The following is a 24064-nucleotide window of genomic DNA, read 5'->3' as shown; positions in this document are numbered from 1 at the left end:
TCACTTTTTTGATACTGTTCTTCGATCCACAAAAGATCTTAATTTTGATGAAGTTCAATTTATCTTTTTTATTTTTTGTGGTTTTGGTGAAATATCTAAGAATCCATTACCAAATCCAAGGTCATGAAGAGTTACCCCTATATTTTCTTCTAAGAGTTTAATAGTTTTAGCTCTTATGTTGAGGTTGTTTATTCATTTTTAGTTAATTTTTGTATATAGTATGAGGTAGGGGTCCAACTGCATTCTTTTGCATGTGGATATCCATTGTTCCAGAACCACTTTTTGAAGAGACTGTCTTTTCCCCATGGAGTGAACTTAGTACCCTTGTTGGAAATCAATTGGCCATAGATGTATGGATTTATTTCTGTACTTTAATTCTATTTCATTGTTTTTTAAATTTAATTTATTGGGGTGACATTGCTTAATAAAATTATATAGGTTTCAGATATATAATTCTACAATATAGCATCTGTATGTTGTATTATGTGTTCACCATGCCAAGTCAAGTCTCCTTCCATCACCATTTATCCCCTCTATAAGTCTCTTCTATTTCCTCCACGTCCCTTCCTGTCTGGAAACCACCATGCTGTTGTCTGTGTCTGTAGGTTTGGTTCATTGTTGTTGTTTGCTTAATCCCTTCATTTTTTTCACCCAGCCCCATAACTCCCCTCTCCTCTGACAACTGTCAGTCTGTTCTCTATGAATTCATTTTGTTAGTTTATTTTGTTCACTAGATTTCACATATGAGTGAAATTTTATCTTAGCATAATGCTATCCAAGTCCACACATGCTGTTGCGAAGGGTGAGATTTCCCTCTTCTTTATGGCTGAGTAGTATTCTGTTGTGTAAATTACAACAGCTTTTTTATCCACTCATCTACTGATGGACACTTGGGCTGCTTCCAAATTTTCGCTACTGTAAATAACACTGCAATGAATATAGGGGTGCATATATTCTTTTGAATTAGTGTTTCCAGTTTCCTTGGATAAATTCCCAGAAGTGTAATTGCTGGGTCATAAGGCACTTCCATCTTTAATTTTTTGAAGTACAGTAGCACCTTGGTATTTGTTGTTAATTCATTCTGGAACGCATGATGAGTGCCAAAACCAATGTGTACTGAATGCTGAAGCATTGTCTCTTGCAGGGAGGCATCGTGCAAGTGCGACAAGTCCCAAGCAAGCACCAAGTGTTGAAACATTTTTTTCTAGTCAAAATAAGATGAGTACAGGATTTGATGAGTTCTGAAGCTGACAATACCAAAGTATGACTAACTCCATATTGCTTTTCACAGTGGCTACACCAGTCTGCATTTCCACCAACAGTACACGAGATTTCCTTTTCTCCATGTTGTCACCAACACTTGTTGTTAATTTATTGGTGGTAGTCATTCTGAGAAGTGTGAAGTGGTATCTCACTGTGACTTTAATTTGCATATCTCTAATATTAGTCATATTGAGCATCTTTTCATGTCTATTGGTCTTATGTATATCCTCTTTGGAGAAATGTCTATTCAGGTCCTTTGCCCACTTTTTAATTGGATTGTTTGTTTGTTTTTTTGGTGTTGAGTTTCATAAGTTCTTTACAAATTTTGGATATTAATCCTTCATCAGATATGTTGGCAAGTATGTCCTCCCATTCAGTGTGTTGTCTTTTTTTTTTTCATTTTATTGATGGTTTCCTTTGGTGTGCAAAATCTTTTTAGTTTAGTCCTATTTGTTTATTTTTTTCTTTTGCCTCCCTTGCCCAAGGAGATATATTAGAAAAAATATTGCTATAAGAAATGTCCAAGATTTTACTACCTATGTTCTCTTCTAGAGTTTTTATAGTTTTGAGTCTAACGTTTAAATCTTTAACCATTTTAAATTTATTCCTGTGTATGGTGTAAGAAAGTGGTCTAGTTTCATTTTTTTGCACATATCTGTCCAATTTTTCCAACTATCTTTATGCTATTGTATGCTTTTGCCTCCTTTATCAAATATTAATTGAGTATAATGGCATGGGTTTATTTCTGGGCTCTCTATTCTGTTATGTTGATCTATATATCTGTTTTTATGCCAGTACCAGGCTGTTTGGATTACTATGGCCCTATAGTATAGTTTGATATCAGATAGCATGATACTCCAACTTTGTTCTTCTTTTTCAAGATTACTGTGGCCATTTAGGGTCTTTAGTGGTTCCAGATACATATTTGGAATATTTGTTCTAGTTCTGTGAAATATGCCATTGGTATCTTGATAGGAATTGCATTGACTCTATAGATTGCTTTGGGTAATATGGACGTTTTTTATCAAATTGTTTCCATAGCAGTTGCACCACTTTACATTCCTACCAGAAATGTGTGTTTTATTTTCTCCACATATTTTCCAGTACTTATTGTTTTATGGTTTTTTTTTTTCTTCTTATAGCCATCCTAGTGGGTGTGAAATGGTATCTCTTTATGGTTTTGATTTGCATTAATGGCTAATGATGTTGAGCATCCTTTCATGTGTTTATTGGCCGTTTTAATATCTTCTTTGGATAACTATCCAAACCCTTTGCCCATTTTTAATTGCATTACTTGTCTTAGATTCATTTCTTATATATTATTTTCTAGTCTTTTTTTTTCTAAAATGTTATCCTGAATTTTACACAACAGAATGTTCCGAAGACTGAGCCAGGCACCAGAAGCATACACAGTGGTTGGCAAAGCAGTCCTGGTCCCTGCCCTCATGAAGCTTTTAGACTAAGGGACAGACCAAGCCTAGATTGGGGATGGGGGGCAGGGAGTCAGCAGACTTATTTGACTCTTCCACTAAGCTACAAATCTAGCCTTATCATGGGTCTCTGTTTGCCATTTTTTCCACATTTGCTTCAACATTCAGTCAGGAAAAAAACACCTGTCATAGATTATACTCCCTCTATGCTCCAGCACAAGATGCTAAATGAGAGAGTGCCTGGGGCCTATAGCCTGTTACTGAGTTGGTGAGTAGAAGCTGTAGGTCAGGTAGGAATTAGTGAGGTGAAGATAGTGAGGAAGCAAGTTTTCAGAAAAGAGCATTTGCAAAGGCCCTGAGGCAGGAAAGAGCATGGGCAGCTCATTTAGTGTGGTGGTGGGGGTGAGGGTGTGTTGATGCAACAGGAGAAATGGTTAGAAGACTGGAAAGGTGGAGAATCCTTTATCTTGAGGGCACTAAGAAGCCATGGAAAAGTTTTAATGAAATGTCCCTGCCTCTTGCATTTCAACCCATTATTTACCAGGATAGACCCTCTTATCTTTAGGTATAGACATGCTGCACAGGCAAGGGTATAAGTACCCTTTCAGATTGAAACACATGGCCAGCTTAGCAGAAACCATGCTTAGTAGCATAGAGCAGAAAGAGAATGAGCTCTAGAATTAGAATGCTTGCATCTATATGATATTGAATAAATGTATTAACTTCTCCAAGCTACTGTACTGTACAATTGGTGAAACAACAGTGCTATAAATACACAGATAAGTCAGTCAATCCTATCAATTGAAGAAACTCAGACAAGTAAATCGTCGTCGGCAGCCGTCCGTCTCGAGAGACGATGGTGTAGCTTCTTAAGAGTCTATCTGCACCGCCGAGAATGGCTGTGCAGTCCGACTCGGGAGTGACATGGTATCTGTCTCCTCCCGTGTTGAATCGACATCTTGTGATGACGCTGAAGCTACAGAGCCTGGGCAGGGTAATATGGAGGGTCTGCTGTTGCCCATGCAGCAGACCCCCCCTCTCTTCGCAGCTGAAGGGCCCAAGGGAAAGACGGAGTCGATACAGCTTGGGTTCAGGTGCGCCGCAGGAGTTGCCGGTGTTGACTACAACGTCAAACCGCCTTAGGGACTCCGGCTCCGGATTTTCTGTCAGGGTTTACTCCCTTAGCCTTTCCCCTGAAGAGGTATGCCGCAAGGCAGCGGAGGTTTTTTGGAGTCAGAGTTTTCCTTCTCTGATGTGCCCTGACTGGAAGATCGAACCAGCGACACTTAGCTCGCAGGCCGACGCTCAATCCACTGAGCTAAACCAGCCAGGGCTAGACAAGTAAATAAATGTAATATAACATTACAGACTATGTGACAGAGATCTGCAAAGGAAAAAGGAGGGGGTGGGGGATGCCAAGGGAACAGACATCTTTTGAAGGAGGGGACTGCCTTCTTTTAAGGGATGACGCAAACTGTACCCTGACAATTGAGTAGGTGATACAGTAGTCCCCCTTATCCGCAGTTTCACATTCTGCAGTTTCAGTTACCTGCAGTCAGCCACAGCAGTCTGAAATACTAAATGGAAAATTCCAGAAACAAACAATTCTTAAGTGTTAAGTTGTGCACTATTCTGAGTAGTGTAATGAAATTTCATGTAGTCCCACTTCATCCCTCCTGGGATGTAAACCATCCCTTTCTCCAGCCTATCTATGCTGTATATGATACAGTCTGTTAGTCACTTAGTAGCCATCTCTGTTGCTGTATCACAGTGCTTGTGATCAAGTAATCCTTATTTTGCTTCCATTGTTACAATTGTTCTATTTTATTATTTGTTATTGTTGATCTCTTACTGTGTCTAATTTATAAATTAAACTTTATCATAGGCAATTATGTATAGGGAAAAACATGAAATATATAGGATTCAGTTCTCACTCTCTGTGGTTTCAGGCATCCATTGGGGGTCTTGGACCAAAGCCCCTCCGGATAAAGGGAGCTACTGTGCCTACACTCAGCTAGACTTATTCATTTGTGATATTTGTTATAAAACATCATTTTAGAGGCTTTAATCACACAAAGTATTCAAAATAGCCATTATCAGTAAGTGCAAATGCATACCTACAAGAAATGTTATTTTCCCTATTAGCAGTCTTTACAAAGCCTCTAAAGAGTCAGAATAATGGAAACCAGACAAGGAAGTAGAGAAGAATATTTGATTTACTGTACCTGCAAATAGATGTCAAATATTTGGAGAGGAGGAGCCACACACAACTACTTTTTCTTAAGTGAAATAGAAGAGATGAGGCATACTATTGTTATGGCCACACAATACAAGAAGGCCACAGAAGATGAGTAGCAGTAGAGCATTTGCCCCACTGACATTGTAAGTTGTGTGGAAGCAGCATGGTATTCACACTTCGATGCCTGTTTCTTCTCGCGGGGCCCTGTGCTTGTCGCTAGGATTAAGATGGCCTGTCTAAGAGGCTGAGGCATGCATACAATGTGATCCAAAGCAGAAAAAACTAGAGAGTCTTAGAAAAAGATTATATGATGTTCCCTGGAAATGCTGAGGATAGATCCTTGGGCAGATGAAGCTAGTCCTTCTTAAAGGAGGCAGCAAATCTGAGAATAAATACAAAAATTAAGTCCTCCCAACCTCTCTGCGCCACAGAGAGCAAAGGCAGTGAACCTCCAGCTGCTGCCTTCAAGAAGAAACAAATGAGAGACAGAAACCTGAGAGTAGTAAAATATCAGTGGAGACTAAAACTGTTTTAATTTTCAAGTTTGTTTAAAAAAAAAAAAGAAGAAGCCCCTCAAGGAACAGTTATAAATCTAAGGATCTTGAAATATTCCGCAAAACAAGAAACAAATAATGAGCAAGTGTAGAAAAGTTTCTTTCACAGTGTTCAAGCCTTCCACGTTTAGAAATCAATGAGGAGGATAAAACAAGTGTGGTTATGAGCAGAAGTACTGGTGAGGACAAATGAGGGAAACAGGAATGTTGAGTGAAAGTTCATAGACACCAGTCCCATCCCCACTGCCCAGTTGAGGAGACTGAAGCTCAGAGGGTGTTGGATTCCAGACACAAACAGGATTTCTTGCACCCAGCAGGGCACAGCACTGCAGCCCTGGCTTCAGAAAACAGAGGAACTTACTCCAGAAAAATCTTCATTTCACCATGATACTTCATCAAGGGGTTGTCTACTCTGCTGGGGCACAAGGTAACCAACTCCCTCTTCTGTCCCTTATTTGTTGGGCTAGCTTTTTTTTTTTTAAGTAGTTCACTTCATGCATTATTATTATCACATCATTATTATTGAGATATTATACTGAGACATTATTGAGATATCCACATACCATAAAGTTCACTATCTTCAGGGTATAATTCGTTGATTTTTTTAGTGTATTTATGAGGTTGTGCAATTATCACCACTATCTAATTCCAGATCATTTTCCTCTTCTTGTAAAGAGACCTCATACCCATTAGCAGATACTCCCAGTTGCCTCTCCCCCAAACCCCAAGCAACCAGCCAAACTCTCTGTTTTCATAGATTTTCCTATTCTAGACATTTCCTATAAATGGAATCATAAAATATGTGGTGGTATGTGTCTGGCTTCCTTCACTTAATGTTTTTATTGTTCATGTTAACAGCATGTATCAGTGCTTTGTTTCTTTTTACACCTGAATGGCATTCCCTTATGGTTATAACACATTTTGTTTGTCAGTTGGGTTGTTTCCACCTTTTAGCTATTGTGAATAGAAGTACTATGAACATTCATGTACAAGTTTTAATGTTTTTATGGAAGCAAACGCTCCATTTCTCTTAGGTATATACCTAGGAATGCAATTGCTGGGTCGTATGGTAACTCTATATTTGACTTCTTAAGGAATTGCCAGACTCTTTTCAAAGGGCTGTAGTAGTTTATATTCCCACCAACAGTGTATGAGGGATCCAATTTTGCCACATCCTCACTAACATTTGTTATTACTCACTTTTTAAAATTCTAGTCATTCTAATAGGTGTAAAATAGGATCTCATTCTGGTACTGGTTTTCACTTCCCTAATGACTAATGATGTTGAGCATCTTTTCATGTGCTTGTTGGCTATTTGTGTATCTTCTTTGGAAAAATATCTATTCAAATTCTTTGCTCATTTTCTTTTAATTGGGTTGTCTTTTTACTATTGAGTTGTAACGTTCTTTTATATATTTGGATTACTAGACCCTTATCAGATACATGTATAAAATGTTTTTCTCCCATTTTGTGGGTTTTGATTTTTTTTAAAGGTTTATTTATTTACTTTTAGAGAGAGGAGGGGAGGGAGAAAGAGAGGGAGAAAAACATCGATGTGCAAGTGATACATCTCTCAGTTGCCTCTCACACGCCCCCAACTGGGGACCTGGCCTGCAGCCTAGGCATGCGCCCTGACTGGGAATCAAACCGGTGACCTTTTGGTTCACAGACTGGCCCTCAGTCTACTGAACCACACCAGCCAGGGCAGTGGTTTCAATTCTTGAAGTGTCCTTTGAAGCACTGCTGAGCTACTTTTAATACATATTAAGACATCTTAAACTAAATTAGGGATATGTAATTGCTGTCTAAATTATAATTTAAATTTAATAAGCATTATAATTTTACAAGCAAACCATTGTTTGCAGACCACACTTCGAGGCTTCCAAACTAAGGGTCTCAAGTTCATGATGATAGCTGTTGCTTTTATAGCATTTATATTCCAAGTGCTGTTTGAGCACCCTGCCATGTATTAACTTATCTAATTCTCACAACAATCCTATGAGGTAGAGAATTATCATCATATGCATTGTAGGGAACAGAGGCAGAGGAAGGTTAAGCAATTTGCCTGAAGCCAAAGAGTAAGTAGCAGAGATGGGCTCCAGATTCTGTTGCTCTCAACCATATGCAAGACTGCCAAGGTGGAATTAAAGCATTTTAAAGAATGCCTAAACCCTCACTTTGGCTTTGAAATAATAGTACTTTCGTGGCGTCTACCACTCTAGGCATTTTCCCTCTCGGTACCAAGCCAGGCTGTCTTCATTGCGCCCTCCTCTCCCAGTCTGGCTTCAGGACCTTTTCACCTCTCCAAAAATCAGAGGCTTTAGTGTTTGGAAATAACTGCGAAGTCACCTGCGTCCCCCAGGTGGAGTAGGGCTAAACTTCTGGAGGCTAATGGGCTTCGAGGAGCAGCGGATTCAGCCCAATGAGGCTCGAAGCTGAGCCATGGGTGGAGCCAGCAGAGGGGGCGGAACGGAGTCCCTGAGAGGTGCCCACTGTGTCCGGAGCCGGGTGCCCTGAGCGGAGCCATGAGTTGGACCTGCCCACGCTGCCAGCAACCCGTTTTCTTCGGTGAGACCCGGGGTGAGGAGGGGGAGAAGGCTGTGCTAGTGTGAGTCGCTGGGTCCCCGGAGGACACGAGGAGCTGGCGAAGGGTGTGATCCCAGACTCCCCCTTCCACCTCTGGGGCATGGCACGCTGGCGGGAAGGAGCTGCCCTCCTGGAGACACTCCCCATGGTCTCCGGGAAGCAGGGTGGGGCTGAGGGAGGAAAGAAGGGCGCCCACTGCTGGGCTTGGTTCCCCTGAAGCCCCGGTTCCACCTTGTTCCCCACAGCGGAGAAGGTGAGCTCCCTGGGCAAGAACTGGCACCCATTCTGCCTGAAATGTGAGCACTGCCACAGTGTCCTGTCCCCAGGAGGGCATGCAGAGGTGAGACCTATGTCTGTCACTGTCCCCCAGGCACCAGCCCCGTGGTGGCCCTGGAGGCTCACCAAAGACAATCTCAGTAGCCAACTCCCAAGACCACCACTTATAGGTGGGTCCCACACCAGCCAGGATTTGGGGACCCAGAGTTTTGCTGGTGGACTCCATGCCATTAGACTGGGAGGAGAGGGCAGCAACAGTGCTTCCTGACCTGCTCTTGCCCTTTCTCCCTGACCACAGTGGCAATTCTGGCATGCCAGCCCATCCTGTCCCCTCCCAGTCCCACCAGCCCAGGCCAGTGGACAGACACACCTGGCAGCCTGTTTGGGGGGAAGGCCTGTGGGGCACAGGAGAGGCCCCCTTGGCCCTGAGCAACCCCCTTTCCTCTGCTTGTGCCTAGCACAAAGGGAGGCCGTATTGCCACAGGCCATGCTATGGGGCTCTCTTTGGACCCAGGGGTAAGTACCAGCCAGGAAGAAGGCAGAGGGTAGCAGAAACCCTCCCTGTGGCAAGGGAGCTGGAGATTCAAGCCTGACTCCCCTCTTCTCTCTGCAGGGGTGAACATTGGTGGTGTGGGCTCCTACCTCTACAACTCCCCCATTCCCACCCCTGCCAAAACCACTCCCCTCGGCCCCAGCAGCTTCAACCCCCCAAGGCCCAGGACTGGCCTCTCCCAGGGCAAGAAAAGTAAGTGAGGCTGGGCCCCCGCTACCCGTCCTCCTGAGCCTTCCCTGGCTGGAACGGGGGGGGGGGGGGGGGGGCGGCACCAGGGGGCAGTCTCTCACGTAGTCCTCTGCCTCACATTCTACAACTTTGTGGCAAAACCTTCCATTATCTGTGACCCCTTTTCTTATGTTCCCTCATGCCAGCTGCTGAGTTCAGAGGTAAAGTGGGTGGATGGTATTACCACCCCCATTTTACAGGTGAGGAAACTGAGGTCCAGAGAGGGCAAGTGACCTTGTGTAGTCACAACTAATCAGAGGCAAAGCTGGCCCGGAACCCAGGCCTCTCCCAGGCCAAGGCCATGGAAGGAACGACTCAGGAATGAGGAGTCACTGAGACAGGGCCAGCCCCTCGCATTCTTCTCCCTCTCCCCCTGCCCTGCTCATTTCTTCCATGCCCTGCAGTGGGCAATGACACCGTGCTCCCCAACACCCGACACCCCTGCCCTGGCCGGCTCCTGTGTCAGTTCAGGTTTCCTGAGGATTGAGTTGCTGACAGGGTTGGGCTGGTGGGCATCTGAGCCCCTGGGAGGATGAGAAGGAAGCAGGTGGTCCCTCTTGCAGATAGGGATGGGACAGGAGGTGGGGTCAGAGGGGACTCAGCTCTGTCTGAGGAAGCATCCTGAAGGCCTCCTGAGTGGGAGGCTCTGGGGCGAGCATGGCTTTTGGAAGAGGACAGTGTCATATGTAGGCCGGTGCTAGAGGACCCTACTTAGGCCTGGCCCCCACCTCAGCCCTAGCCAGGGCCTCTTCTCCTTAAAGGCCTTCTGCACAAGAAGACATTCACTGGGGAGACCTCACTGTGCCCTGGCTGTGAAGAACCTGTCTATTTCGGTAAGTGACAAGGGAAAGCGGGTAGAGGGGAGTGGAAGGTGGGCATCAAAGGGCAGGGAGATGGTGCAGGGCAGGTGGGCCTCCCTGCCCTGCCCCTAGGGTTACTACCTCTCTCCACCACCAGCTGAGAAGGTGATGTCTTTGGGCAGAAATTGGCACCGACCCTGTCTGAGGTGCCAGCGCTGCCGGAAGACTCTGACTCCTGGGAGTCATGCTGAGGTGAGCAAGGAAGGGATGGGTGGTTATTGTTGGGAGGAGAGAGGCTGGAGATAGGAAAATGGCCAAGCTGAGAGGGCTCTCTTTCTCTCTGTGTCCCAGCATGACGGCGTCCCCTACTGCCACATCCCCTGCTACGGCTACCTGTTTGGCCCCAAAGGTGGGCAGCTCCACCCTAGACGCTGGGCCTAAAGTATGGCATGTGGGTCTGTGGGGATGTGTGGACCACTTCTCCTGTAGTCAGACATACCCCGGATCCTTCCCAATTCCCTCTAGCCCTCTGCCCAGTACCCCCTTTCCCCAAGGCCCTTGGTGATGGGGCTCTCTTCCTCAGGTGTGAACATTGGAGATGTGGGCTGCTACATCTATGACCCCGTGGAGATAAAATCCGAATAAGATGCTCACAGGAGAGGTCACCCTAACTTGGGCCTCCAACTATCCCCTCCATGGTCCAATGGGAGCTACAGAATTCTTCAGTCCCATGGAGGTAGAGGGAAGTGGGATTCTGGCAGCTTGGGCCTCAGCTCCACGGTAGACCAAAAAGTCTAGACTTTCTCTGCCAACTCATACCTTTCCCATTCCTATGTGCTCAGGGGAATTGGGCCACCCCATTTTGAAAGGTGGCCCCTGGCCTTCCCAATTCCTTTCCCCAGCAAATTATATAACTTCAAGGTACTCATATAAAACTTGTGTTTATTCTGGCTTCTCCAATAAAATGTTGGCTCCCATGCCTTCAGCTCTTCTTTGGACATGAGGCTTAGACAGTGGGTTGGAGGGTGGAGAGTGTTGGGGTGGGGGATGCATTACCCTGCAAAGTGCCAGCCATGGAGCAAAGAGCTCTGTTCTCCAGGTCCCCTGGCCCTGGCATTGGGCAGCCCCGACCACCACACAATGGACAGCATGCCCACAGCCCTGCTGGTACCAGAGGTCATCACAGGACCATCCCTTCTTTAGCACCATCTCTAGAAGAAGCACCTTATTCTGCATCTCACTGAGCATGACAACAGATAGATCCTTGGTGAGGTCTGTTAAGAGGCTTCATTATCCATTTGATAGATAAACAGTCTGAGGCCCAAAAAGGGAGAGCCACGTGTCCAAGGTCACACAGCAAATCAGTGGCAAAGCTGAGATCAGAAGCCAACACCAGACTCAGTGGCTTCCCATCCAGGGCTTGTCCAGCAGCTCCATGCTGCTGCCCCAACCCAGAGGCACCTTTATTAACAGAATCCCCACAGTTATGAGAGAGGTGCCAGAATTCTCCAGTAGCCCACTGCATTCTGGGAAGTCACTCTATTGCTAGAAGCTGGATGAGCACAGAGAGGGGCACAGAGAGCAAATCCATCCTTGAGAAGGTGGCTCTATGACCCCAGTTCTGGTCACAGGGCCTTTGCTCTCCCAGCCCCTGATGCAGAACTTGTGTGGAAGGCCTGCTCCTTAAGCCACTCAGTCGTGGACCTGCTTCATGGGCATCTGTTCCTCCTGAAGGCTGGTTGGGGCACTGGGAAGGAAGGAATCATGAGTAGTGGTGGGGTTTAGCCCCTGAGCCTACCACCCCAGCCTGCCGCATCGGTACTGGCCTAGGGATTCCCCAATTCCTGGTATATAAACACGTGTACTCTCACAAGTGACTCCCACACATGGCTGTACACATCCCCTCTCCATGGACAGTCTTGGGTATTTATGTGCACACACACACATATGGACTCATGTTTGATTTTATACACACAGTTGACATACTTCAGGTCATGCACCTGTGCTCACTTTCGTACACATGTGCCAGATACACACATGCAGACATGTCTTCCTCTGAATCCTACCTAAGGTGTCGGGTATCTGAGCACTCATACCCACATGCATGTGCACACACCTCTTCCTCTCCACGTCTTGGATGGTCTCTGGCAGCTGTGCCTTCCTTGTCTCTGGCAGCAGGAGGGCAGTGCAGGCAGCCAGCAGGGCAACACCCCCATAAGTGAGCTTGGGCAGTGACAGCCATACTCCATCCAGCAAGGCTGCCAGTGGGGCCAAAGAGCCCCCCAGCCGGCCCACCAGTGCAGTCAGCCCCATCCCTGTCTGTCTGTAAGAGAAAGGGTGGGGGAGGGGGTTGGTGCTCACAGCTACTTGGGGTAATGCTTCATGGAGCTCCCCCCACCCAGGGCTGGTGGGGGGTATCCCTCTGGTACCCTCTTCCCCCCAGACAACTAAGAAATCTGGGGCTTCTTTCAGGTGGTCTTCCCACCTACCCCCTGGCCAGGAGCCCCCATTCGGACAGAGTATCAGTCAGGTATCACTGAAGGAAAAGAAACCAGCAGGGAGGGGATGAGGAAGAGGGTCAGCAGCTCATAATAGACTCTGCAATGTTGTTGGGGAAGGTGCAAGGCTTTCTAATCACACCCAGCTGCCTACAAGTCTCCTCTTCACCTGCCAATAGCTAGTTGAAAGGGCCCCAGACCTTATGTCTGGAGACAACTCCCAAGAGCAGCTCTGTCTGGGCTGTGGGGGATAGGATGGGATGGGATGGGCAGACAGGGCTTTTTGTCACTATTTTCTTTTAAAGGAGGCCCAGAGAAGTTTTCTGACCTTGCTCGGGGTCACTTCCTAAAGAAGATAAAATGTCCCCACCTTCTCCCAGACTGAGGCAAACAGGGTCTGATTAACTCTGTATTCCGAGTGCAGTGCAAGGACTAGGTGAGGGGGATTGGGGTGCAGAGTGTTGTATGTGGGGGTGTTGGTAAAGATGAGACCAACAAACTCTCTCCCCAGGCTTGCCTGGGACTCAGGTTCCCCTCACCTGAGCACAGTAGGGTACAACTCCGAGGTAAACAGGTACGCAGTGGTGAAGGCAGCTTCAGAAAAACCTTTCCCTATCACCGCCAGGGCGGTGCTCCAGGACCCCATGTCTGGAGGAAAAGGTTCAGGCAGTGAAGCTCCCTGGGTCGGAAGCAGAGTCTCCCGAGAGGGGGCGGAACTTAATTGGCCTTGAGTCGAGGCTCCGGGGGAGGGCGGGGTTTCTTGGCCAGGAGGCGGGGCCTCCGAGAACGGGCAGGGCCCCAGTGCCAGGCCTACCGGAGGTCACCAGAAGCCTGAAGCCGAAGGCGAGGGCGCTACCCAGCAGCGCTCCTGCGATTGTAAGGCGGCGTCCTGCGTGGCGCACGGACAGGTAGACCAGCAGCTTGGAGGGCAGCTCCACGGCCCCGAACAGCAGCTGCGTCTGGTACACGTTCAGCCCCAGCCCCGACAAGTCCAGGCTCAGGCCATAATAGGAGAAGTTCACCGCAAACCTGAGAGGGGTCGCGATGCCACTCAGGGGCTTCTTTTCCACCCACCTTGTCCTCTCTGGGAGCCTTGGCCTTTTAGAGTGACCGCCACCTCCGCCTAGTGGCCAAAGCGCCTTTGCCTAATCTTCATAGCAACCCTGTGAGGTAGGAACTAGCGTCCATTTTACAGAAGGGACACCTGTCCAAGGTCTCACAATAAGGAAGTGGCAGAGCCTGAATCTGAACCCCCGTGTCTGTGATGGCTGCTCCATCTTACCTTCCATAGCCTCATCCCTTCCACCCCTCCACCTCTACCCCCATCCCTGCCCTCCTCAGTTGCAGTTCACTTGTCCAGCTTCCTGTAACACTCAGCATCATCCTGACGTTGGCCCCTCCCTCCACTCACCCCCAGCTGGCCAGGCCCAGGCCAGCTCCCTCCTCACCACACCACTATGCAGCACAGCGAGATGTGCCGGAGCCGTGGTGTCCGGAACAGGTCTAGGTATGAAGGTCTCCGGACCACCCGCTCTGCAGCTGCCACTTTGCTCAGCTCCTGGTGGAGGGGGAGGAGAGTTTAAGACATGGAGTTGGTTGTGTGGCCTTAGCAAGGCACATTGCTCTCTCTGGGTCTCTACTCCTCCTTCCTGCATCCGAGGGGAGGGATGCATGTGGGAGCTGAGTAGGATAGGCGAAGTCAAGGGTGTGGCCCACCAGAGGACATCGTGGGAGGAGAACCCTACACTCAAGCAGGGAGCTTTTCCAGTGCACACAGTGGGCCCCAGGAAGCGGGTACTTGGCACAGGCCATGCACACACACGTTCAGCCTCACCTCCAGGCTCAGGCTGTCCTCACCCACAGGCCGCCCATTGAGCCTGGCACAGCAGAGCAGGTACCTATGTGCCTCCTCCAAACGGCCCTGGGTCAGGAGCCAGCGTGCAGACTCGGGCACCCACCTGGGGGACAGTAGGAGGCCCTTCAGTCAGCACCCTAAGACATGTCTTCCTCCTGGGCACACCACAGGCTGTCCCCTCAGCCTGGACCATCTTCTTCCCAACCTTCCTCACCTGATGAACTTTTTAAAAAATATATATTTTATTTATTTATTTAGAGAGAGGGGAAGGGAGGGAGAAAGAGAGGGAGAGAAACATTAATGTGCAAGAGAAACATGGATGGGTTGCCTCTCATCGATTGGTTGCCCCTCACACGCCTGAACTGGGGACCCAACCCACAATCAGGAATGGAACCCGCGACCTTCTGGTTCACAGGCCAGCGCTCGAGTCACTGAGCCACAACAACCAGGCATTTGATGAACTTTTATTCATTCTTTAAGGCCAAATTTAAAAGCCACCTTTTTCTATACTTCTTTGCCCAGGCCTGGGTTCTCCATAGCCTGGGAGTCCCTTTTTTGCTCAACTGAATTGATCTCACCCCCAAGACCTCAGCCCCGAGGAAGAGTCACCCACTTTTCCCACATGGTACAGGAGGTCATAGGAGAAAGGAGAGCCGGGTCATTTGGAGAAGGCAATGAAATGCCCACCCTGTCCGGGTCTGCACCCTCCTACTTGGGCTTCCTACCTCTGTGCTGGCCCTGTCCTTATGCCCAGACCTCCAGGGCACCAGCCTCAGTTTGTGCTGGACTCTGTCTCTCATGTCTCTCCTGTGTCCATCTCTGTCTGTCCCTCTGAAGCTTTCAGTCCTGGTCTCTGTCTCACTACGTCTCACTGGCTCCGTCTCTGTATTTTGTTCTGTGTTTTTCTGCATCTCATGTATTGGCCTCTGTCTCTGTCTCTCTCTGTTGGTCACTGACTGTTTCTTTTTCTCTTTGTCTCTGTCTCTTTGCCTTTGAATCTCAGTCTCTGATTAATACTGTCTCTGGCTTCCTGTATCTCCCACTCCCCAGCTGCCCACAGGCCTCACCAAAGGCTGAGGATGCCTGGAACACAAGGCAGGGTGACAGCCAGCAGCAGCCATCGCCAGTCCCGTATCAGGTACCCGGCCAGTGCCAGCAGCATCGTGCCCCCTGTCCAGAAGGTGCTGCTCAGGACACCTGCCACAGTGCGGTGTTCCACGTCCAGCCACTCCAGTTCTGGGCCACAGCCGGAAACAGGAAGACAGTTAACCAGGGACAGATGGGCTCAGTCTCACCCTTGACAATGGCCTCCCTCCATCCCTCTGGGCCCTGCCCATTCTTTGCCTGCCTCACCCAGTGGCATCACGATGATGGTGAAGCCAGCCAGGGCTGTGCCAGTGAGGGTGCGGATTACTGCAAACATGCTGTAGCTGACGGAGGCTGCAGATGCCAGGCCCATCACCAGGGTGCTCACATAGGCCACAAGCAGCAGGCGGCGCCGCCCAAACCTGCGCCGGCGTCACACAGGGTTAGCTCCCTTAGAGGGGAGGTCCCAAGACAGGTAGACTAGGCCCAGATCCCAGCTAGTGGGAGAAGGTTTCCACCCCATTCCCTTATTGGCCCTCCCACCTCACCCCACCTGTCAGACAGGTATCCGAAGATCACAGCCCCCACCAGCACTCCGGCGAAGAAGAAGGTGGAAGTGGCTCTGTTCAGGCCTTTCTGCTCACACACCAGGTCCCACTGCAGGGTCAGGCAAGGAGGGGTCTCCCATGGGCACAGGCCCCTCTCCAGCTGGTACCAACCCCTCCTCTCCAGACCCTGGGGCCTTCTGAGTTCAACCGTGCCATCCTGGTACTTCCATGTCAGATAATAAAACTCCAACTGTTCACTTCAGCTTGGGGGCTGGGAGACTTTGCCTCTCCCCAATCCTGCAGCTACAGTTTCTTCCCATGGAGGGCCTTGACCTGACAACAGGAGTCCTGTGCTTCCCAGGAGAGATTCTGCCCTCTGCCCCAACCAGCACGCACCTCCAGAAGGATTATGTAAATCCCAGTCCTGGGGCCCAAAAGAGGAAGGAAGAAAAGGAGGCCTCTATTGTTTCTCCACCTCTAACTGCAGGAAGACCCTTCTCAATTCTCAGCCCCGACTCCCTGGAGCCTCCTTAGCCCTTCCCTGCCTGGATCACTCCCAATGAACATTAGTAGCTTCCATGTATGGGTTCCTTACTACAAGCTCTGTGCTTTAAATTATAAACCTCACCTACAGATGGGTAAACTGAGACTAAAAAGTAAAGTAATGTGTCTAATGCCCACATAGTAACCCCCCAAGGTGGTGGCAGATCCATCCGCTCACGTGCCCCCCATCCTCCTGGCTCGGGTACCTCAGTTGCAATGGTGGAGGAGAACTCTGAGTGGTCGTACTCCCAGCCCTGAGGGCACGGCACTGTGGCGGTCTCACCCTGCAGCTCCCCACGATTCTGCCCTTCTTCCCACAGCGTAGTGTTGGGGAGAGCCTGGGGGTAGGTGAAGCGGAGGCAGGAGCTGAGCGTGCCATCGGGCTCCTGGGGAAGGTAGGCTTCCAGCCATGTGTCCTGGTGGCTGAGGTTGACAGGGATGTCAGGCAGGGCACAACGGTGGGCAGGCACAGCAGCCAGGAATATGGGCAGGAGGAAGTGCATGGGCATCAGTATGCGGGGCAGGGCCAGCAGGGCCACATTCCGAAGTTGGAAGGGCCCAAAGCCGCCCACCTGGTCTAGCAACTCCTCAAATCCCATGCCACCCGCCCACTAACTGTCCCCAATGTGGACTCCCTCTGTAGTACCAGCTCAGTTTACCCACCACTTGGACCCTTGGACTCTGGAGGCGGGAGCAAACAAACTGACGAGCAGGGAACCTGCAGCCACATCCCAGCCCTCAGTGGCTGGCCCAAAACTGGGCCTTTCCTGGCCACCCAGGTCTCCAGGGATCCCTGCCTGTGTAGCCCAGTGCCTGTGAGGAAGGGGCTGCCATCCATTCAGAGGTCACTGACTCCATAGCTCTAGGACTTACATATTGGTGCTCCGGGACTAGGTGGGGAAGCCTCAGGCTGCCATGGGGGTGGGGGAGATGAGCCCTTTTCCCTTTGATCATCAAGGCTCCAAAGGTCCCTGAGAGGAAGAATCTCCTGGGCATGATTCCTGCTCTCCTTGGATGCCCTTTGTCCTATGAAACCCACACAGTCTGGCTGGCTACCCAGGATCCAAAACCAAGTAAAGGGTTCCTACTGCTGAGCCACGAGGACTCTCTGTACCCTGTGATTTATTTATTTCAAAGAGAGAAAGTCAGGGAGAGAAACATCAAGGGGGAGACATACATTGACTGGTTTGCCTCTCACTCGCCCCCAACTGGGGACCGCAACCCAGACTTGTGCCCTGACCAGGAATCAAACCGGCAACCTTTAGGTTTGCAGGCTGTACCCTGCCAGATTTATGCCCCCACCTGGAGCTTATGCCCTGGCCTGAGACACACCTGGAACCACTCTGGGAAGACTGGCCAGTCTGGGGATCCTAGACTCATCATCCTCCCACTTCTTCACTCAAGGGCTCTTCCCATACACACAGTCCCTACTGCCTGCCCCACCCTTATTTTCAGAAGGTTCCTAGATTATCCCTGAGGGGGCAGGTAGGGAAGGAGAGGGTTTGCCAAGGTCCTGCCATAGGTACCTGCAATGCCTAACCCTCAGGAGTTGTCTGATCTTCCCCAGTAAATTCTCACTCATGCCCCTGCCACAAAAGCACAGCAGAAACCAGCAATGTCAAGTTTTTTAAATCTGATTTTCCAAACACCAGATTGGCAGAGCTGGGAGGTTGTCAAATTGTGTTCCAAGGTCTCCAGATTTCTAAGCAAATTAGCTCCAAAAGGGCCCAAGTTTTTTAAAAAATTGAAAATGACTAATTTAATCTAGCCCACCACTTTGAACAGATAAGGAAATGGGATGTGTGGCTTGTTGGAGTCACACAGTGACTCAGCAGCAGAACTGCAGAGGGGACCAGGACCCCGGACTCTGGCCCGGGACTTTGACCTCAGCTCCTGAGCTGGAGATGTTCCAGTCTGGACTCAGCTGGGCTCCCTCAAAGAGCTCTGGGAAAAGAGCTAAACCAGTCATGGCGTGTGTTCATGGTGTGCTAATAGGCTTGGGGGTGATGGCAGTGATTTGGAGGTGGTGACAGGAGGTGATAATAGATAAGAGATATTTGTTGAGTCTCTAGTGCAACCTAAGCACTTGGTGGGGTACAAAGGTGTCTCAGACACAATCCCTGCCCTCAGTGAGCATACGCTCTAGCAGGAGGGTTAAAACAAGCTGTACAAACCTTCTTCTAGTCTCATCCCTTTCAACCCGCTCTCCACACATCCGCCACAATGAACATTTTAGAACAAATGTGACAGGTGACAGTCTCTGTTTAAAACCCTTAACCAGCCCTGGCTTATGTGTCTCAGATGGTTGGAGCACCATCCCATACACCAAAAGGTCATGGTTTCAATCCCCAGTCAGGGCACATACCTACATTGCAAGTTCAATCCCTAGTCAGGGTGCATGTGGGAGGCAACCAGTTGATGTTTCTCGCATCAATATTTCTCTCTTGCTTTCTCTCCTCCCCCCTTCCTGTCTCTCTAAAATAAATAAACAGATTTTTAAAATAACTAAGTAGATAGATAGATAGATATAGATAAAACCTTTCCTCAGCTCCCACTGCCAGAGAATGAAATTCTAACTCCCTAGCTTAGCCCTTATGACCCCCAAGACTGGCTCCTCCTCTCCACCCTGTCTCTGGCCCCTCCCCACCATGTCCTTTTCCCTCCAGTTCCCAAAACACACCAGCCTGTTGGCACCTCACACCTCAGAGCAATCCCTCGAGCAGCATTGACCTCCCTCTTAATCACCTGGTGGATGCCCAGCTCGGGTGAGACAACTTCTGCCCCTTGGCTCTCACTCACATGCGATTCCCAAGCTTTTGGTTCCTCCCTCATTTAATACTATATAATCATTATTTATATAAAAATATAAAACACCACAACACTTTGCAGCTCCTGAGAGCTAAGTTTTGTTGCCATTTCATTTCCATGGTCCATCCAATGGCTCCACAGGGGAATACACTGAGGTTTTCCCACAGTTAGAGACAACAGCCAGCGAGGCCAAGCCTGGCCATTGGCTGTGGTGTCTGTGTTTACACAGTGGGTATTTCTCTCCTGCCTTAATGTGAGAAAAGACTGCTAGTCATATAGTGGTCACCTCTCCCTCTTTGCATTGATGCCTGTGAAACCCAGATCTAAATCTGCAGCCCCCTTCAACAGAGAGTAATTTGGCATTAACTGTACCCCTGGCTTCATCTCATTCCCTGCCCACATGGCAGCTCTCCTCTCTGATGTCACCAGGAGTGGTGGTGACAATGACCATTATATGTGGAGGCAGACGATGGAGCTGGACAGCAAGGTATGAAATGCCGAGAGTCTACACAGAGGGTAGATCAGCTCTGAATCACCAATTAAGGACTGGTTTTAATTATATTTTTAATTCTCCCCATCCTCCTCCAACCTGGAAATTCAAACCTGAGCTCAGAGGCAAGATTGAGGAGATCTTCATTTATACGAGACCAGGTGGGAAGGAGCCTTGTGTACTGGAAAAATAATTTCACCTTAGTTGAAATTATTACTAGAACTGTTGGAGGATTTGGGGAAGAATAAGCTCCTAAGATAAACAATTTCCTATTTGGGATTGTTTTGCAATAAGGACTTCTGATACTTTAGGACTTCCTACTCTTTTCCCCCTCTCTGCATTGAGTGACCTCAGCTGACCTCCTCATCATAGTTGGGGCTTCATTGATCATTAACTATTGCTATAACCCATGTAATCATTTCCTACATTGGTGATGGTGGTAATGATGGAGTCAACTGTAGTGGTAAGTATGATGATGAGATGGTATAGTAGTGATGGAGGTGGGAATATTGATGGTAGAAATTCATGGTGATGGGGGTGATTGGAGTAAGGATGAAGGGTATGGGGCTAGGGATGGTGGTGCTGGTGGTGATGGTGGTGATCGTGATAAATGGTGGTGGTGATGGTGATGGTGATAAATGGTGGTGGTGGTGGTGATGGTAATAAATGGTGGTGGTGCTGGTGGTGATGGTGATAAATGGTGGTGGTGATGGTGGTGATGGAGCTTAGTTTGGGAGAAGGGTATCTGATTTGAGTGATGAATGCTGGTAATGGTGTGTGATAGTGTTAGAGGTGGGTAAGGGAGATAGAGGTGATGGTTGTGATACATTTGATGGTGGTGGTCACGTGTGATGTTACACCACTTTGGGTTTAATGGTATATGGAATAAGGAATGCAGATGATGCCACATGGAGCTGATGAAAACGAGCTCATATCACATTTCCTTCTGACCTATAGCCAAATTCCCATAACCATGCTAACTCTCCACCCCCATCACCTCGTCACCGTGGACAGTGATCAGGCTCCTGCACCTACTGAGGACTTAGAGGGTCATTCTGACCATCCTTCAATATTGAGTTAGTCTCTGCTTTTGTCCTGGTCTTGACTCCTGATTAACCAACAGGAACATCTCAGCAGGCCCCAGCATCTGATGATCAGAGACATGACAGGCTCCACACTCTCACCTTGGTCTCTTTTCTCCAAGGTGTCCCCAAGGGGCCTTTCCTCCCTATTAACAAAAGCCTCTCCAATGTCTCTGATCTTATAGTCCCTATCTAGCCCCTGGCTGAGCAACCTTGCTCAAACCACTTATTCCTCTGTGCCCCTGTCCTCAGAGCTCTATTGGCCACAGAACAGAAAAGAACTTTCTTTCTGAGGAAGTAGGGAAGAGGTCAGCCAGGAGCTGGGCAGGTCCTACATGTGGAGCATAAGACAGGCCCTGATTGGGCCTTGGGAAGTGAGAATGCCTGGCAGGTCTCAGGCTCCCGGAGGAGCAGGTGAGCAGGGGTTCTCTGCAACCCTCTAAAGTTATTCCCTTGCCCAAAGCCTAGTCCTGTCCCCTTCACTGCCCTCTCTGCTCCCTGATTCATACCTGTGACCACGACACTGAACCTGAAGCAGTTCTTATAGCTTCACACCTTCTTTGCCCATGATGCTCCCTCTGCAAGAATATCCTCTCCTCTTTATCTAGTTAACTCTTGTTTGTCTTCCAAAATTCAGTCTAAGTCATATTGATCTGAAGGCCTTCCCTGAAGCTCCCAGTCTCTGCCTGAGCCTCATGTATCAGTGCACACAGTACATATAAATTGATAGTTAATTTACACCCACCTCCTTCACAGCTCACTGTGAGTTGTCTCAATTCCTAATAGTGCCCTATGACTGGTAGCTTCTGGTACATGTGGGGCTCAGCAATAGCCTGCAGAAGTAGTTGAATGAATATTGAAGTAATCCTTAATGAAGGATTAAAGGAATGCAAGATAATGAATGAGTGATTTATATAATTATTTTATTCATTCATTCTGAATAATAATAAAAGAAATTTAAAATAAAATAAGATACCATTTTTTATCTATTTGATTATTCTTGAGATTTCCCCTAGAATTAGACCTGGAGAAGTAAGCAAGGATATTAATTTTGATACTATTTGAAGTAGTGAAATGTTGGGGAAAATTTTAATGAAAAATCAACATGTAGATGGTTAAATAGATTCTGGAATATTCAAGGGGTGCAACATTTGCATCATAGGGGTGCCAGAAGGAGAAGAGGAAGAGCAAGAAATTGGAAATCTATTTGAAAAAACAATGAAAGGAAACTTCCCTAATTTGGTGAAGGAAGTAGACATGCAAGTCCAGGAAGCACAGAGAGTCCCTAACAAGATAGATACAAAGAGTCCCACACCAAGACACATCATAATTAAAATGCCAAAGGTTAAAAATTAAGAGAGATTCTTAAAAGCAGCAAGAGAAAAGAAGTTAGTTACCTACAGAGAAGTTCCCATAAGACTGTCAGTTGATTTCTCAAAAAGAAACTTTGCAGGCTAGAAGGGATCAGCAAGAAATATTCAAAGTCATGAAAAGCAGACACCTATAGCCAGGATTGCTCTACCCATCAAAACTATCATTTAGAATTGAAGGGCAGATAAAGAGCTTCCCAGACATGAAAAAATAAAGGAGTTCATCATCACCAAACCATTATTATATGAAATGTTAAAGGGTCTTATTTAAGAAAATTGATGGTTGCCAGAAGGGGGGATGTGGTAGAAGGGGTGAAGAGGTGGGGGGATTAAGAAGTGTGAAAAGCCCTGGTTGGTGTGGCTCAGGGGATTGAGTGCCAGCCTGCAAACCAAAGGGTCACTGGTTCAATTCTCAGCCAAGACACATACCTGGATTTCAGACTAGGTCCCCAGTTGGGAGTGTGTGAGAGGCAACCACATATTGATGTTTCTCTCCCTCTCTTTCTCCCTCCCTTCCCCTCTCTCTAAAAATAAATAAATAAAATCTTTTTAAAACTTTTTTTAAAAGAAGTACAAATAGGTAGTTACAGAATAGCAATGAGGATGTAAAGTATGGTATAGGAAAAGGAGTAGCCAAAGAACTTACATGACCCATGGACATGAACAGTGGTGGGGGAATTGCCTGAAGGTGTCGGGTTGCTGGGTGGAGGGGGGCAAATAGTGAAAAATAAGGACAACTATAACAGCATAACCAATAAAAAATAATTTAAAGAAAGAATATAAGGATCTTCATACATTACTGGTGGGAATGTAAAGTGGTGTAGCCATTGTGAAAAAGTTTGGTAATTTCTCAAGTTAGTAAACATAAAGTTACCATAGGATCCTGCAATTCTATTTTGGGTATTTTCACAGAATATGTATCCAAGAGAAATGAAAATGTATGTTCACACAAACACTTGTAAACAAATGTTCATTACAGCATTATTCATAATAGCCAGCAGGTAGAAAAAAACCCAAAGTCCAAGATGAATGGATAAACAAAATGTGGTCTATCCATACAGTGGAATGTTATTCAGCCACAGAAAGGAATAAAGTACTACCGACAAATTCTACAATATGGACGATCCTTGAAAACATGCTAAGTGAAAGGAGGCAGTCACAAAGAACCACATATTGTGTGATTCCAATTATATGAAATGCCCAAAATACAAAATCTATATAGAGATATAAAGTAGTAGATTAATGGTTGCTTAGGACTGGAGAGGTTGGGGGAAATGGGAGTGACTGCTAATGGAGATGGAGTTTCTTTCTGGGGTGAGAAAAATGTTCTAAAACTGATTGTGGTGATGGTTGCACAGCTCTGTGAATATATTATCTCTATATGATGATAGTCATAGATACGGGGTTTTGTGTTTTTTACATGATTTTATTATTTGCCTTTTTACTGTGAACATGACCCACTTTTGACATTTTTAGACCAGGAAGAAGGTGAAAGTATGTGAATGCCCCACTGAAGGCTGATGAATCAGAGCTCCCTGGTCCACGTCGGAAGAAAGGGGTTTCCAGGAGGCCACTGCGGGGAATGGAAGATGGTCACACCGGTTCTGGGTTGTTAGAGCTGAGTCTGAACTGTGTTCTCAGAGGGAGAACAAGACTTTGGAGCCTGGGCTCCTTTACGTCTGATCCCAGGCAGGGCCAGGAACCTGCCCTGGGAGAGAAATTGTTTACATATTGCCTGGATGAAAGATTTACACTTTGTGAACTGAGGGTTCAAAACGCAAAAGATACAGCAAGTACCTACAAAAAGCCTCCTTTCCCCCAGCTTTCTTCCCAGAAGCAACTTGAGACCTCTAAC

General features: G+C 47.6%; 2 protein-coding genes across 3 annotated transcripts; one reads left to right on the top strand and one right to left on the bottom strand.

Annotated features, from left to right (window-relative positions):
- Positions 1-7705: 7705 nt before the first annotated feature.
- On the top strand, positions 7706-10963 carry CRIP3 (cysteine rich protein 3). Of its 2 annotated transcripts, XM_090282456.1 has the most exons (8): positions 7706-8054; positions 8318-8412; positions 8807-8864; positions 8962-9093; positions 9891-9962; positions 10087-10181; positions 10281-10338; positions 10513-10963. In XM_090282456.1, exons 1-8 carry the CDS (start codon positions 8012-8014, stop codon positions 10572-10574), a joined length of 615 nt encoding a protein of 204 aa, XP_090138582.1. In that variant the 5' UTR covers positions 7706-8011; the 3' UTR covers positions 10575-10963. The 2 variants fall into 2 exon arrangements, with proteins under 2 accessions (XP_090138582.1, XP_090138583.1); XM_090282457.1 differs by lacking the exon at positions 10281-10338 and having other exon boundaries at positions 7891-8054; positions 10513-10579.
- On the bottom strand, positions 10852-17088 carry SLC22A7 (solute carrier family 22 member 7). The gene is made up of 10 exons (XM_090282455.1): positions 16666-17088; positions 15922-16025; positions 15636-15790; positions 15350-15518; positions 14262-14385; positions 13876-13985; positions 13242-13456; positions 12967-13075; positions 12046-12252; positions 10852-11676 (listed from the first exon to the last, which is right to left on the bottom strand). Exons 1-10 carry the CDS (start codon positions 17056-17058, stop codon positions 11622-11624), a joined length of 1641 nt encoding a protein of 546 aa, XP_090138581.1. The 5' UTR covers positions 17059-17088; the 3' UTR covers positions 10852-11621.
- Positions 17089-24064: the final 6976 nt, after the last annotated feature.

Source organism: Furipterus horrens, unplaced genomic scaffold (assembly GCF_987537825.1).
Source record: "Furipterus horrens unplaced genomic scaffold, mFurHor1.1.pri manual_scaffold_6, whole genome shotgun sequence".
NCBI classification, from domain to species: domain Eukaryota; kingdom Metazoa; phylum Chordata; class Mammalia; order Chiroptera; family Furipteridae; genus Furipterus; species Furipterus horrens.
The sequence above is the reverse complement of the archived record's forward strand: the minus strand, read 5'-3'. Positions and strand labels throughout refer to the sequence as shown.

Excerpts from the sequence above, each read along its gene's own strand:
- CRIP3 (XM_090282456.1), top strand. The coding sequence starts at position 8,012 with ATGAGTTGGACCTGCCCACGCTGCCAGCAACCCGTTTTCTTCG. Across the intron at positions 8,055-8,317 it reads CCAGCAACCCGTTTTCTTCG|CGGAGAAGGTGAGCTCCCTG; the intron begins GTGAGACCCGGG and ends TGTTCCCCACAG. Across the intron at positions 9,963-10,086 it reads TGAAGAACCTGTCTATTTCG|CTGAGAAGGTGATGTCTTTG; the intron begins GTAAGTGACAAG and ends CTCCACCACCAG.
- SLC22A7 (XM_090282455.1), bottom strand. The coding sequence starts at position 17,058 with ATGGGATTTGAGGAGTTGCTAGACCAGGTGGGCGGCTTTGGGCCCTTC. Across the intron at positions 16,026-16,665 it reads CCTCCACCATTGCAACTGAG|TGGGACCTGGTGTGTGAGCA; the intron begins GTACCCGAGCCA and ends CTGACCCTGCAG. Across the intron at positions 14,386-15,349 it reads CCAGGCATCCTCAGCCTTTG|GTGGGTGCCCGAGTCTGCAC; the intron begins GTGAGGCCTGTG and ends ACTGTCCCCCAG.